This window comes from Pan troglodytes, chromosome 8, assembly GCF_028858775.2.
Source record: "Pan troglodytes isolate AG18354 chromosome 8, NHGRI_mPanTro3-v2.0_pri, whole genome shotgun sequence".
NCBI lineage: Eukaryota > Metazoa > Chordata > Mammalia > Primates > Hominidae > Pan > Pan troglodytes.
In genome coordinates, this window is record NC_072406.2 from 138,118,009 (window position 1) to 138,134,081 (window position 16,073).

The following is a 16,073-nucleotide window of genomic DNA, read 5'->3' on the forward strand; positions in this document are numbered from 1 at the left end:
GACATGAAACAAAATATTTATGCACCGGAGCTACACAAACACACATGGGGTCTCCCACTCCCGGCTCCTGCCCCGCAAGCTGTCCTTCTACCATGCTAGGCCTTGTTGGAATTCTTTCCCTCATGTGTTTTCAATTAAATCCTCCCCTCCCAACTTAGGGCTTCCAGGCTGGTTGTCAGGCCGCTGCTCCCTCCTGGAGTGGCGCTCCTCCGAAAAGCCCAGGAGTTTTCTCTTCAGCTGTTGGCCTCACATCAAAGCTCAGAATACATATTTCAGGACTCCGATTCTGTTCTATTAGAGGTGTCTGATTGAGGGTCAGCCTTTTTGGCCACAGACAGGTCTAATGTGTTTGCATATACTCATGCCCTGACAATGGAAGACTCAGCCTGCTGATGGGTGGACGACGTAGCCAAAGGCTAGTATATTAAATTTTGTCTGCAGAGCAGAAGGTTTTCTGATGCTGATCATGCAGTTCCTAGACAAGTAGGAATTAACTGCAACCATGTCTGCTGGTTGGGAGCTTAAAGACACAAATGTGGTAGAGCTTCAACTCAGCAAACACACTTCAAAATCAGCAAAAAAGTGAGCACACAGACCACATGAGTCTTATGTCTCCAGAGAGACACTGGTTAACTTGACCCCATGGGAAAACCAGCTACAAAGGTCTGTAGAGGAGTGGATTTTTTTTTTTCCTGTAGGGAAAGCCTAATAAAAGGTAATTAAAGCCCCAAAGCTTTTGCTGAGGGGCGTAGAGAAAAAGCACACAATTTTATTGACGTTAGCAATCAGCTTTATTCCAAAGAGCCCACAGAATATTCGTTTTAGGAATTGGATTTGTGGACCATATATAGTCCATTCCTTAGATATTTCATGAGTGTTTTACCTTTTGTACAAATGCAAATTCCTTTAGATTTGCCAGATTAGGTTTTTAAAACCTCTTTAAAAATTGGAGCACATTTACAACTCTCCAGAGGTCCCTCCTTTGGTTGGTGGTCAATGTTGATGTTCACCTTAGTTTCATTTTTTGGTCTGTTGTAGACTGTATTCACTAGCCTGCTCTATGGAAGGAGTGTGCATCCCTTCTGGTTGACATCAAGCTTGGCAAAACTGCCCACCCTCCTGATCGATATTGAGCCATCCTTATATTCTTGAGATCATCTCCCTGGGTTATGGTGGACTGCAGGATTCTTCATGCTCATATGCTATGTATGTTTGCTCTTTTTCTTCTTTTTACTTAATGAGATTAGAAAGTGGCGTATACACTGTTAGAATTTTCCCAAAGAGCAACTCATAGTTTTATTAGCTCTACTTTATTCTAATGAACTTATCCTTAGGTCTACAAATTCATTTCTTCTATTTTTTCCCCTGGGTTTATTTTATTGTTCCTTTTATAACTTTATAGTAGATATTAAATTCCCTTTTTCATCCTTTACAAATTAATTTATAGATTTAGGGCTATGAATTTTCCCCCAGCGGTGCTTTAGTTACATTATCATAGAACTTTTCTAAACTTTTCTAATGAAAAATTCAACTGGGAGAACTTGCTAAGTACACATTTCGTAGCCCCATCTCTGCTCTCTGAATTGGAATCTTCAGGGAAAGGGCATGAGCAATGGATTTTAATGGGTTTGAACAAGCATCACAAGTGAGTTCTTCTAATTCTAAGATCTTGAGAATCCCTACCATCACATGTGCTATTAGAAATGTTTTCACTTGCTGTTTTCTAATCTGCAATTCATCTTTGAAAACTAATGAATCAATTCATTTCTAGGGTATGGAATTATTTTTTGAGAATTTTTATTCTTCCAAGGCACTTGGAAAGACGATATATTCTGTATGTTTGGAGTATCCTGTTTGATATATATCAATTATGTTTGAAGTTCTGTATGTACTAAGTTCTGTATGTAACATATATATCAATTATGTTTGAAGTTCTGTATGTACCAGCTTGTGTGATCATAGGTGGAGAGTGGTAAGAATAAAGACTCCTTCGGCTGGGTGCCGTGGCTCACACCTGTAATCCCAGCATTTTGGGAGGCCAAGGTGGGCGGATCATGAGGTCAGGAGTTTGAGACCAGCCTGGCCAACACAGTGAAACCTCATCTCTACTATAAATACAAAAATTAGCCAGGCGTGGTGGCACGTGCCTGTAATCCCAGCTACTCAGGAGGCTGAGGCAGGAGAATCGCTTCAAGCCAGGAGGCGGAGGTTGCAGTGAGCTGAGATAGCACCATTGCACTCCAGCCCGGGTGACAGAGTGAGACTCCGTCTTAAAAAAACAAAAAAAAAGACTCCTTTATTCTTGTTAGCATTTTGTATTTGTATTTTTGTATTTTCTGTAGTTTTATTAAGTTGGATGCTGTGTTTTTTAAATAGGTATCTATTTACACTTAGATTTTTCATACCAAATAACTCCGATATTGTCTCTACCACTGCTTGCTTGCTTTTTGGATTTCTTATGTAAATAGATGAGTTTTAAAAAATTAGGTTATACATTCACATTGTTCAAAAACCATATCATGCCCCACCCCCCGTGTCGTGTGTGAGCATCTTCCTTCCTGTGCCGTGGTCTCACACGTTCATGAGGTTGGTAGCACACACCCCTTATGCACCCCCACCCTGCCAGCCATTCTTCTTAGTTTCTTATGTACTGCTCCAAACTTTTCTCAAGCATCTATAAATGAATGAGAATACATTTTTCTACATGAAGGCCTTCCGCCAATTTTTGTAACATTCTCAGTAACAAATGAGAGACACATTGATATTTACCTTTATAGTATTTATTGGGTTTAATATTCATAACAATAACTTTTTCTACTGAAATAGCAGTTTGTGTTTACCTGTCGAACCCCAATATGAGAAATGTGTACAAAAGCAACAGACTGTGATAGAAAAAGGTATGTGAAAAAATTAGCAAACCAAAGCATGATAAATGGATGAAGCACTATAAAATTACTTTGCTGGTTTACATAACTGTATCTTTAATCTGTACTGTGCTAAACAGCCTATAGCCAAGTTTTAAAGAGTTACAGGAACAACTGCTACACATTCAAAGAACAGGCATTCACTGCAGCCTCCTGATTTGACCTGATGGGAGGGACAGGAGAATGAGTCACTCTGCCACCACTTTTCCTGCCTTGGATTTGTAGAGGATTTGTTTTGCTCTAATTTGTTTTTCCTATATCTGCCCTACTAAGGTACCTGCTTATAGGCCATGAAAATAAAACGCCATTCAACTTTTTTTTTGTAAAGCTAGAATAATCACGATACTTATTCTTTGGAGGATTTAAAATGTGCTAAATGGAGGACTAAAGAGTTATCTTATAGGAGAATCATGGGGAACAGAGAAACTGCTTTTTGAAGATGATGTGGAAGGTCAGGGTGGGTTACAGGGCATTCAACCTGGAAGAGCTGAACAGCTTTACATTGAGAATTACTTTGTATGTTAAATCTTCTGGCCATCATTATCCATTATTGGATATTCTAACAATTTTACAGTTATTCTTAATTTTTCTCATATGAAACTGTAATGGCTGTACTAGAAGCTGCCATTACTGTTCCAAAAAGTAAAGGGGATTTTCTCTACAAAAGGAAAGAAAATGGCACATTCACATGTAGGTAAGTAGCTTCTGGAAACATCCTCACTGCACAGAAATGGTTCTCAGCATGGGGCTCCCAAACTTTCTTAGAGTGTCATTTGTTTTAGTATCAGAGTTTTCAAATAGGTTTAAAAGCAGTAGATGTCAATAGGAACTTTAAGGTGAGTCAAGAGAATTTTGTAATTATAGATAAGTTGATTTTCTGTGGCTAACTTCCCCTTCTAATTAGAACAAGACATTGGGTGGGAGGTCCTCTGCTGGACTTAGGCTGGTGGGGTTGCTCTGGGCTGCAGCCCTGGAGAAGGTTGGGCTTTGGGCATCCCTTGGGTGGGCCTTGTAGGGATAGCCACACACTGCAGCAGTCACCACTTTGGCTGATCTAAAGTAGCAATGGAAGTAGTGATTTGACTGTCAAACTGGAGATGCATCGGCCTGTGGTTTGACCTGGGAAAGGGGCTTGTGTCTGGGTGATAGGGAAAGGTAAACAGATGTCTTAGCCACTGGCTTCGTGTGGGCAGCTGTGTTGAATCAGCCTGCTGCTGAGTCACAGGGAGTAACTGCAGCTGCCTAGGGCTGGCTTCTAGCATGGAGAGGAGAAGAAAAGGGGTCCTGCAATGTCCCCCAGCAGCCTGTCATTGTGTGTGAAACTCCTAGCCTGAGAGCCCCACCTCTGGTCAGCACTAGTGTTGGGAGACTTCTGGGAGGGTTTGTGACTTTCAGCTGGGTAACTGGTGTCTGGCTGGGGCCATCTTGAGCGCAGTGAGGAAGGATCTCCAGCCTGAGTGTGCCGTGGGCCCCCCGAATACATAGGGGAGCCCTGCAAAGCAGTTTTGAAATGAGTAGTACATGTCACGAAGAAAGTCTGCAAGAGGTCGGGGTGCATGAGAAAGATCTGGCCCTGCTGCCCTGGTGCCACCTTGTGCCCTTTCTGCTGCTGGGGGTCTCATTGGCTCAGAGTGCTTAGTAAACATCAGTGGCGAGGGGGCAGGAGGATGCTCAGCCCTGCCAGTCGGCCCAGCACCAGGCTCTTTTTAGCACCGTGGAGACCATAGGCTCCTTAAGAACATTTTGACACAGTTATAGCAGTTTTTTTTTTTTTTTTTTTTTTGAGGATGCATTGATGTATTGATTTGCCAGGGAACAATGGCCTATAGTTCAGCCTGAGAATTCTCATAAAGTTAAGAAGGCATAAAAATGCCCCCCCTGAGACTCGTCAGGAGTATTGACTCTCCTACAGTTTAATTTGCTGCTTTTGTGGTTTCTGTGATGTCATCCCACATGTGTAAGCTGGAAAAATCCACGCTGTGAAGTGTAACCTCCTGTGTGTATTTCCACAATGGAGAATGTTTGTTAGGCTTCGTTTCCCTCGGTTGCTACACATCTGATTACATGTGTCAGGAAAACAAACTTAAAAAATTTCAGGAGACAAACCTTTCAGCGGAATTGTCTGGAACCCATGAAGTGAGGTCATAGAACCTACAACTATAATAAGCTGTAGGAAGAAAAGTAGCCTCTGGGCTACTTTGTGTCTAGTCACATTGACTTTCCAGGTGATGGCCCTACAAAACTCAAACCACCTCTATTATTCATGCCTATACAGTCTTTTAAAAAAATACTAGATTGCCATTGAAATATAAGTATTGATTTTTTTTGTTTTGAGGATATAAAAAAGAATACTCCACCCCGTGCCTCCCCCAACCAAAAAACACCCTGGTTATTGGTTCCTAAGTTATGTTAAAATGGAATTTGCTGCTAAATATGCTTCACTTGATAAATACTGCATCTTGGAAGGATTAATACTGTCCATATTGTAAGGGAATATTAGTTTAAATATGTTGTTATTCAGAAATAAAATGCATGGCTCTATAATAACACATTAGTACTGTAGAGATAAGAATGTGTCATCAGCCATGGCCCCTAAGTGGCCATTGATGACATGGCATAAGATCACAGTTTTAACCTCCTTTAATATCAAACTCTTCCTGGCTCTCTGAAATAGAAGCATAGGAATTACAGCTAAGAACAAACAACAAAAGAAAAACTCAGTTCATATCCTCTTATAATTGGAGGAAGGGCTAACATGCCAGATCTAAGGATTTGGGCATCTAAAAAGACAATGCCCACGTAATGCACCATAAAATTCTGTAAACCTTTTTAATAGCATATATATGTTTGGCTTTAGTACAATTACCAAGTGTAATCAGTTACAGTAATTCTGTATGTATCTCAGCAGTATTATTTTCCAGCATGGCTTTACATTTTAAAGAACTTAATAACTATAGAATAAACAGATGCATGCTATACGAGTTGGAATGTATTAGAGCTGGGTTCCCTTTTGTGTGTGTTTGTGTCACGTGTTTAGTTTATCCATAGTCATGAATACTATGTTGCCTAGATACAGTGGGGAACACCGGGAAAGTGAAATGCAGTTTTGTTTTCTGGAAGGCAAACCAAGATTCTTGGTACATATTTTTCTGTTTCAAGGCATAGGAAAACTGTTGACCCCCAAAAGAAGGCTTTCTCATAAAACACTCAGAGTGAATTATGTAACTGTTGTCAATTGTCTTCTAATGTGAAAACCAGTCCAGAAGACAGAGGCATCATGGCATTTTACCTTATCTGAGTATTTTTGTATTTCTCATGCCATTAGTCACTTTAAAGGCCTTGTGAAACATGGCTCCCTAGTCAGGCATTTGAAGAGTTCAAGGGGATTGCTGCCCAAGCCAGCATCTCATAATATTTAGGAAGTTGATAAGCAAGTTGATTTCCTTATCACATTCTGTGATGCTCAACAGGTAGGTTGCAAGTGTTTAAGAAATAGGTTCAGACTCTGTTAAAAGCATCTTTTAAAGAAAGATTCCTGCAGCCAAGTTGGAAAAAGAGGATGCCCCATAGAGAAGGTTCTTTGTCCAATATCTACGAATAATGATAGCAGACATGAACTATACCCATGAACATCACATTCCATTGGTTGTAGTTTTTGCAAGCATAAAGAGTCTGCCTAATTGTTAGTAAGTTGAACCTTGCAGTAAACAGACTTGATTGACTAGATCTGGTTAATGGTTCACATCTGAAAATAGTTGTGGTCCCATGGAAAGCCTCATCTGTCTGAATACAGGATCATTGTATTACAGTTTGTGGTGATTTGCTCGGCTCCAAGCAGTATAGGGAGGTGGCGGTTTGCAGTGCCTGGGCAGTAGGTTTCTTACAGAAACACCACCTTTCCCAAGCTAAATAACCTACTGGTGGCAGTGCTCTAGAAAGGACAGCGAGAAAAAGAAGTGCTTGGCATTTCTATCAAGCACTGCCTTGAGTGACACTACAGACCCCTTCCAAACATGCTCACGGCTGGTCAGCTCAGGGTCAAGTTCTGGCTTGTCTAGTGTTCCAGTCTCTATCCTGGTGTGGCTACACCTTAAGATTCCTGTCTGCAACCCAGGTTCTCACCAAAGCTTCCTGGCCAGAAGCCAGATTTCTCCCAGCTGTCCCAGAGCTGTCCCTGGGAGCCTGCCTGCCAGTTGTCAAGGGGCACAGGGCCTCCCTGAAAGCCAAACACAGCCTGGACCTGAAGCCCCTTGGCTCTGGCCTGAGATGGGGAATCCAGAAAATCAACTGACGTTCTACTTGGGATCTCTTGAGCTGCATCTGGTACCATAAGCACAGCTGGGGGTAGTTGGGGGACTGCTTTCCACTAAGGCCTTGATCAGAAAGCAAACACATCCTGTCCAGAATCCCATCAAGCAGGATATTTCAAGTTCACTAAAATACTAAAAGCACAACAAGCCTTCCTGCCATGGAAAACTCAGTGATGGTAAAAATGCCTACTACAGCGCACTGCACTGTAATCAACATTCTGCATAAATTAATAATTTACAAGTACCTGAGCAAGTAGACAGAGCACCATAGCACAGCACAGCACTGACGGCAGTAGCTCAAAGTTCTTATAGTAATGATGTTTTAAACATTAAAAAAAATCCTAAAAGTTGGTACAAAAAACTCCAACTGGAGCTGAAAGATAGTGCAAACTTCTGTCTTCACTGTTGAAAAAAGGTGTCGGCTTCTCACTTAATATAGGCGGTGTGGGTGGATCTGGGCACTTGGTGTGGATATTGTGGAGCAGGTCTGAATGAAGAGAGGAGAAAAAAAAATGATCAGAGACCTTGAGAAGTGATTCTGAGGATAGAGAGGTCTGGGGTTGGAGATGTATTCTGATAGTCTGAAGGGTTTTCTGTGTCAGATACCACTGCCCCTCATAACGGGGGTGGGAAACCTGTCTCCAAAGCCGCACTTCCCACCCACAAGTCAACTCTAGACCAGCACTGTCCCACAGAAAAAATGTGAGCTACACAAGAAATTTTAAATTTTCTAGTAGCCACATGAAAAAAGTAAAGAGAAAGGTGCAATTAATTTTAGTAATACATTTAACTCAGTATACCTAGAGGATTATTTCAACAGGTCATCATCAATAGAAAAAAATGGATAGTTGACATTTTAGGGTACTAAGTCTTCAAAATACAGTAAGACTTTTACCAGGCGCAACATGCCTAGCAGTCCCTGCATCCCACAGCACAGCTCCAGAGAACAGGGAGCAAAGGTGGGCACCCAGTATCCCTAAAAAATGAAATGTGCAGGACAGGACCAAAATCAGCAACTGACCAGAGGTAAGATTGGCCACAGCTTGAGGGCATTTAAGAAAAAGGGCTTCCCCTCATTGTTTTCATGTAAAGTAGTGTTTCTTCCTCAAATAGAACAAGAAAAATAACTTCAAGATCAACATGCAAACCACAATGAAATAATTAGGATGCTATGCAATTTTTCTCTATTTATGAAGTCGGGAATTAAACAATTGTCCTGACCCTTTGACCGCCTTTATCTCTGAAATTTATTAAGCAGCTCTTTCTTTCACGGGCCAAACATTCTTCCCAAGAGCTGTAATGAAATCACTCCAGTGTGTCTTCTCCTTCAGAGATACAGGATTACTGAACCCAGGGCCTGGCCAACACAGTACCTTTGGTTCTTTTGAGCTCACAAAGCAGGCTTCCTGCCAAGAGGGCATGTGTGTCAGAAGAGTACTTTGGCTGTGGGTTTAACTCATCTGTGTGCTGGTAAATGTTGAACAGCCCATGGGGTTGGGGGCAGGAAAGCCTGATTTGCAGTATTTGCCAATGTCCATGGTGTAAATACTCCCCCTGTGGCTGGTTTCAAGCTACCACCTGACATCACTAAACATGGAAGAGATGCAGGCAGCTACCATGACCTAGGTTTTCTGCCATACAGAAATAATGGATGAGTGCAATCTCAAGAGCACAGACAATTATAGCAAAATGGAGAAAAATGTGAAGTGAGTTTTGAGCACTTATTACCTTTGTTTCTAATATAAAATATCATAAATTTGTATAATTTAATCCTTAATATTGGCTAGGTTTAACACCTAGCTTGCAAAATTCCTGGAAATTTGTTATCTGTCACCAACCAGGGTAAGCTGGCTCCCCTACACCATGGGGTTAGCCTCCCAGCATAAGTTGGGATTGGGGTCTCTGCCTTCCTAGTGGACCAAGCAGGATAAGCTGTGAAAGGTGATTCCTTTTGCCCATTGTCCCTGTTTTCCCAGTGTCCTGCTGCCAGGCAGCTGCTTTCCCTTACTCCCCATATGTCCCTTGCTCCAGCTGTATGCCTCCAACCTGACTAATGTCTCAGGACCTCAGGAACTGGGCAGATTCTGCTGAGAGTTGTGGAGGTGGGCATTGAGATGGTCTGAATCTGTGTTCCTGCCCCAGTCTCATATCAAATTGTAATCCCCAAAGTTGAAGGTGGGGCCTTGTGGGAGGTGACTAGATCCTTCATGAATGGTTTAGCACCATCTCCTTGGTTCTAAGTGATAGGAGTTCTCATTAAATCTGGTTGTTTAAAAGTGTGTGGCACCTCCCCTTTTTCTCTTTCTCCTGCTCCAGCCATGTGAAGTGCTGGCTCCCCCTTCCGCCATGATTGTAAGTTTCCTGAGGCCTCCCCGGAAGCATATGCTGCCATACTTCCTGTACAACCTACAGAACTGTGAGCCAATTGAACCTCTTTTCTTTAGGAATTACCCAGTCTTTGATATTTCTTTATAGCAATGTGAGAACAGACTAACACAGGTGTCCATTCTTCATACTGTCATGCTACTTGGTAGCTCCTCTTTTTCTTTGTGTCTTACAGGCCTGGCTTTCTGAGGTACTGTAGTTTTATGACATCTTGATTTGCTCTCTTAGGTCCACTGTGGCTGTTGATAGGCACTGTGTGCCAATGCCTGTGATTATAAGCTCACGTGGACTGCTTCCTTCCTGGTAATTGTCATGTCTATTTTACGGTATTCCCAGTTGTAGGGGGAGCAGGAAGCATGGCCTAGACCACTGCACCCCTGTCCTGGCTTGGATTAGTCGTGGTTGGTCCCACAAGAGTTTGAGAGAGAAAGAGGCAGGAAGCACGGCCTAGACCACTGCACCCCTGTCCTGGCTTGGATTAGTCGTGGTTGGTCCCACAAAAGTTTGAGAGAGAAAGAGATGGGCATGGCATGTCACACAAACCTGAGGGGTGCCAGGCGGAGCCCAGTCTCCCGTTGTCCTGGGGTCCTGGCCAAGGCATGAGTGAGCCGAGTTGTTCTGGCCAGAGGATCTGCAGGCAGAGGCTTCTGAGGGGGGTTTGGCTTACAGGTCCCCTGCAATAAACATAGGGTTAGGCAGGGTCACTTTCCAGGAGCCAGCAGAGGCCCCTGAGAAGCAGGGCCTGCCACTTGGCACAGGCCCTGCTTCCTGAATATCATCCTCTCACCATACAAGGTGGGTGGAGGCTGACCTCTGTTAATCTTCTTGCCAAAATTTTCTGTAACATTTAAGACTTATCCATGGATCGTAGTTATAAACACTCAACTATGGGGCTTCTGGACTGCCCCTGGGCCCTGGGGTAGCGTTGATGTTGGGGTTTCTCTGTCAGTGTCACCCTGAGGTGACACTGTGCTTTTAGTTAGGCGACTTCTCTGTTCACCCTAAAATAAGAAGTTGGTGAAAATCTTTTCAATCATCACATTCGTTTCTTCAGTTTTGCCAACATCACATAGCAGGACTCATTCATCTGTGGGTGGATGAGACGGTGAGGATGGTTGTGCTCAGTCTGCCACGTGCAGGCGCTGTTCCACATGTTGCTCTGCTGGCTCCGCGAAATGCACTGAAGTTCTTCCACTAGATACTTTCTCATAAGCTCAGAGAATTGATGCAGTGGTCTGAGGGGCAAGTCAAGCTTTGTAAACACACTAAGGGGCAGGGCTGTGTTGACCAGAAGCCAGTGTGAGGGAGCTGGCCAGGGAAGGTGGGGTTATTCCACGCTGGGTTTTAGCCAAAAATGATGCTTTGGGACTTGTGCAAGTCACTTGACCTCTTTCTCTGGAAAATGTGGGGAAAAAGACCTATCTCAGCATTGTTATGAGGATTAAAGAAAATAATGCATAGGAAGTTCCCAGCACACAGATAATAGTTATTAATATCAGCATTCCTTCATGCTGCAATTTAAAAATGTTTAGTAGAAATAGAAGAAAAACGGCGGGGCGTGGTAGCTCATGCCTGTAACTCCAGCACTTTGGGAGGCCGAGATGGGCGGATCACCTGAGGTCAGGAGTTTGAGACCAGCCTGGCCAACATAGTGAAACTCCGTCTCTACTAAAAATACCAAAAATTAGCCTAGTATGGTGGCACATGCCTGTAATCCCAGGCTACGCAGGAGGCTGAGGCAGGAGAATCGCTTGAACCCGGGAGGCAGAGGTTGCAGTGAGCTGAGATCGTGCCACTGCACTCCAGCCTAGGTGACAGAGTGAGACTCTGTCTCAAAAAAAAAAAAATGTAAGAACACATGCCCCTTTTTTTCGTGGGGCCCCTCCTGTGGATACCCATGAGAGAGGGGTTCATTGGAGCTGTGTCCAGAAGTCAGTAAGTGTTGGACACATCTCTGCTCTTGGCCCCAGGTGAATGTGGGTGCCATGTCTTGTCTTTGAAGCCCGGAAACACTCATGAATGCACAGAATGTCTGTTGGAAATGGTGCTAGAACCTCCAGGGAGACAGAACACCCCTAATAACCAAGTGCTTCAATTCACCATCATAGGACCCAGTATATATCTAGCAACACTCAACAATGATTTCAAACACTTGAGTTGAATTTCTCTCACAGTGCCTATCATATGAAAATTACATTTATTTAGCAGTTGGGGCTCAGCTGAAAGAATGCAACAATATAATCACCATTTAACATATCTTTGTTAAGCAAAGGAAGCTACCACAGAAGTTTGTAAATCACAAGTGTCCACAGGTGTGTGGAAGATAAGCTGAGTTGGAACAACGGACACATTGGGCTAGGAAAAAGTCCCTGAACAAGGGACAGACTTAGAAGTGATATTTCTACATTAGTTTTCATTAAAAGAAACATTTAAGTAGAAAAAATTCCCTAGCTAGGAATAAAGGCCATATAATGTGCCCAAGAGCATGGATTGTTTATATACTCAACCAGTTCCACATACACACACAGTATCCTCACTGGTGGAGCAGGGATGATCATAGTCCCTTCCTCCCGGGTGGACGTGAGGGTTAAATGAGATATTGAGGCACCTAGCACAGGGCCTAGCATGCAATATAACCCATGAGTGTTAGCTGCTGCTGGATTACAACTATTATTAATGGAGTGAATTTACCACCAAAAAGCACCATAACCCTACCAACAAACTTTGGATAATTAACTGAGGTAACAAATCAAGCTCCCCTTCCTATAGATAACAGAAAACTGTGAGCAAGACATTAGTGTGTCATGTAAAAATGGATGTATGCACTCATCAAATTGAAATAATTAGCAATACTAGTTTTGCTGCTAAGTATGACTAAGCTGTCTTGGCAATAAAGAATAACGTCAGGTTTTTATTGCAATGCTGGAGAAAAAGTGAGGTATGTATCACAATATATTTGGATTTATCATGGAAACATAGGAGATAGTTAGGTTAGCCATTCATTCTAGTTTGCCTGGGACGTTCCCAATTTATGTTTATCGTCCTGTTTAATTATTAATCACATTCTCTCAGGCATGTCTCCTACTTTAGAAGATAAATTATATGGTCACCATAGTGATGAAAACCCAAATGACTGAGATGCTGATTGAAGGGTCTGACCTTCAACCTGGGGATCAGCGCAGGCACCATCTGCTTCCTCCAGCCATGGCCAGGACATGGTTTGGATGGAAGCATGAGACAGGTTGCAAGCAAAGATGTTGCCTAGGTAAGATGCTGGCTTCCTGCCAGGGCTTAACTGGGACAGAATGGCCATGGAACAGTGGGGGTTAGTCCAAGAAGATGTGCCTTCACTCCTTAGACATTAGGCATGGAGGCGTGGGACCTATGATGCAAGAAGCACCAGCTGCACATTTTGACCCTGGAGGAAGAGATGAAATTGCCATGCTGTCTTTTAGGTGTTGCTTTTCATTCTGCCTTTGCAAAACCTAAACCTGAACCTCTCCCAGAGAAGTCCAGTGTGATCACCAAGCATCATCTGAAGGGAGCTGAGAAATGACTCTAAGCAGATTGCTCACACACGATAAACATTTCTTTAAATCTATTTTCATTTTAAACAAGGAAATGAAGAATTCAAACCTCATTTTTATGCCCTCTTAACTTCTTCCAGATATTGAAGAAAAATCCAGGTATGCTATTAAATAGGGCTGTTCCATTCTTCTATATTCTGCTCATGTTCTGGCAACAGCCACATATTTCACATTTTTTAGAGGTTTCAAAACAATTTTAAATCCAGATACAACCACTTTGCCTTGACCAGCATCATGAAGTCTCAGCTGTTATCAACTTCACATGGTAAACGAGAGTAAACATGCCCTGCTTATCCAGAGAAATCTCTGCAGGAAGACTGGAATTCATCACAGGAAAATGCCAGAGATGCCCCAGAGATCCCTGACGAGCTCATGCAGGGCTGGGGCGGCATCAATATGTTTCACTGTGCAAATTCGGTCTACCTCTAGCTAAAAACAATTGTGGGAATTATGGCTATAGATCAGAATATAAATGTCGTAAACCCTAATGTAGGTATCATGGAACTCGCCAAAGTTGACAGGCGGGTCTTCCATTTCCAGTAACATGGCAGGCTCTGTTGTTGTGCCCTACCCCTTCTCTGATAACCACCAAGAGTTACAAGACAGCAAATGTTTTAAGTCTAAGTGAAAGCAGCAGCTTGAAGAGGGAGTCGTAACTGAAGATGGAGGCATCTGCCAAGTTAGGGAAACCTAAATGTGGGTTTTGATACTCTTTCACAGTGAGGAATACAGAAATCCAACCAAGGTCAAGACATATGGGCAGAAACCAAATGTCCAAGTTTAATGAGAGAGAATTCTTTTCCCGACTCCTCTCCATTCAAGTTGAGCTCTACAGACAAGACCTCAGGTTAAGAATCTTCTAGAAGTAAATACATACTATAATCTATCCCCAGGATACTACAAGGAGCATTCTTCTGGTGCTGGACAGACCGAGGGAGAAAAACCTGTCACCACAAATTGTCCTTGAGGACTTGAAGCTGAAATCACATCACCTGGGTATTTCAATAAGCTCCAAGCCATTTTAAAGTGGTCTCAAACTGGTACTGCCTCCAGGCACCTGGCAGAGGCAAAATAGCCCTTTATGGAAGAACACACCTGCATCCTAGGCCTTGAAGAACTATAATTTTAAAAAGTGAACTCATGGAAAAAAAAAAAAAAAAAAGCGTACAGGGAAACAAGGAACCAGGAGTGAGAAGTGATAGAAACTTCAGCAGTAACATATCCAAAGACTTCAGATTTGGGTATTATTGGAAAAAGTTTTCTTACTATGTTTAAAGAAGTACAAGACAAGCTAGCTTAGTTGAATTAGAACCAAAGAGAACTTCTAGAAGCAAAAAAAGTACAACATAGATGAGTGCAAATTGCATGAAGGTAAGTACAGTTTGATACCACTTACGTAAAGTTTAAAACACGAAACACTATATTCATGGATACATATTTATACAAAAATATTCAAAATATTAAATAAGCAAACTTATGACAGTGCTTGTATCTGGAGGGAGGCTAATGTAGTGACTTTAATGTTTCACTTCTTTTGAAAAAGGATATTATATATTATATATCTGAAACAAATAGGCATATACATCTAGAAAGATGTAAAACTGGTTATTTCTATGTAGAATAAATGTGAGTAAATTTTAGTTTTTACTTTTCTATATTTTAAATATTTTAAAAACAAATAACTTCAATCTTTGGGCTAAGGAGGAAAACAGAAGAGAATATATAGACTATTTAAAAAATACACATTACAAATTGGAACCAGTGAGCAAGGGGTAAAGCAATGTTTAGAGGAAAGTTCTTAATAATATTTTCATGTAACTGTAACAAAGTCCCAAAAGGCAAGTACTATTATTTCACATTTGTAGAAGGGACATTAAAGTGATGTTTCCAAGATCTAATGGTAGCAAGAGGAAGATCATATAAGACCTTGAGCTGGTTGAAGGTAGGGGAGAATGAGAAACCAGACAAATCTAATAAAACATAGGCCAATCAAGGACAAATAAAATAAATGGTATTAAGGATTACTAGGTGGTCATCTAGAAAAAAATAAAATTTGATTATTTATACACTAAATGGGATTGATTCGGGAAACAAATAGACACATGGAGAACAACAAAAAAAAGCAGGGTGAGGCAATGACCCACCTGGGAGTGACACGGAGCCAAGGGAACCCCCACCATGGGAAGTGGTACAAGAAAAACTGAGGCTACTGGGGTCCGGAGCAGACCCCCAGCAAATTGCAGCAGCCTTACAGAAGAGTGGCCAGACTGTTAAACAGAAAACAATAACCCCATCCAAAGGTCAGCAGCCTCAAAGATCAAAGGTAGATAAGCCCACAAAGATGAGAAAGAATCAACACAAAAACACTGAAAACTCAAAAAGCCAGAGTGCCACTTTTTCTCCAAATCATGGCAACACCTCTCCAGCAAGTGCAAAGAACTGGGCTGGGGCTGAGATGGCTGACATGACAGAAGTAGGCTTGAGAAGGTGGGTAATAAAGAACTTTGCTGAGCTGAAGGAGCTTGTGGTAACCCAATTCAAAGAAGCTAGGAATCATGATAATACAGGAGCTGACAGCCAAAATAGTTTAGAGAGGAACATAACTGGCCTGTTAGAGCTAAAAAACACACTATACGAACTTCACAATCACAAGTATTAACAGCAGAATAGATGAAGCAGAGGAAAAAAATCTCAGAGCTTGAAGACTATCCTTCTGAAATAAGATGGGCAGACAAGAATAGAGAAAAAAGAATGAAAAGGAATGAACAGAAGGTCTTGAGAAATACGGGATTATATAGAGAGACCAAATCTACAAGTGATTGGAGTACCCAAAAGAGACGGGCAGAACAGAGCCCCCCCCCCCAGCA

General features: G+C 42.1%; 2 protein-coding genes across 8 annotated transcripts in view; one reads left to right on the top strand and one right to left on the bottom strand.

Moving 5' to 3' along the window:
* The window catches only part of FANK1 (fibronectin type III and ankyrin repeat domains 1), a 169,126-nt gene that overhangs the window by 126,390 nt on the left and 26,663 nt on the right, over window positions 1–16,073 (top strand). For 5 of the 7 annotated variants that reach the window (XM_054659975.2, XM_054659980.2, XM_063782253.1 and 2 more), the window contains one exon: window positions 1,039–2,776. In XM_054659975.2, coding sequence (XP_054515950.1) covers window positions 1,039–1,152 — 114 coding nt within the window. In that variant the 3' untranslated portion in view covers window positions 1,153–2,776. Of the gene's footprint in view, window positions 1–1,038; window positions 2,777–16,073 lie in introns of those variants that run through there. The other 2 variants (XR_008537505.2, XM_054659974.2) reach the window with 2 other exon arrangements.
* ADAM12 (ADAM metallopeptidase domain 12) overlaps window positions 2,765–16,073 on the bottom strand; it is a 374,324-nt gene continuing 361,015 nt past the window's right edge. Inside the window, exons 22-23 of the mRNA XM_016919590.3 lie at window positions 10,163–10,293; window positions 2,765–7,721 (exon numbers count right to left, since the gene is read on the bottom strand). Of these exons, the coding sequence (XP_016775079.3) occupies window positions 7,661–7,721; window positions 10,163–10,293 (192 nt within the window). The 3' untranslated portion in view covers window positions 2,765–7,660. The remainder of the gene's footprint in view (window positions 7,722–10,162; window positions 10,294–16,073) is intronic.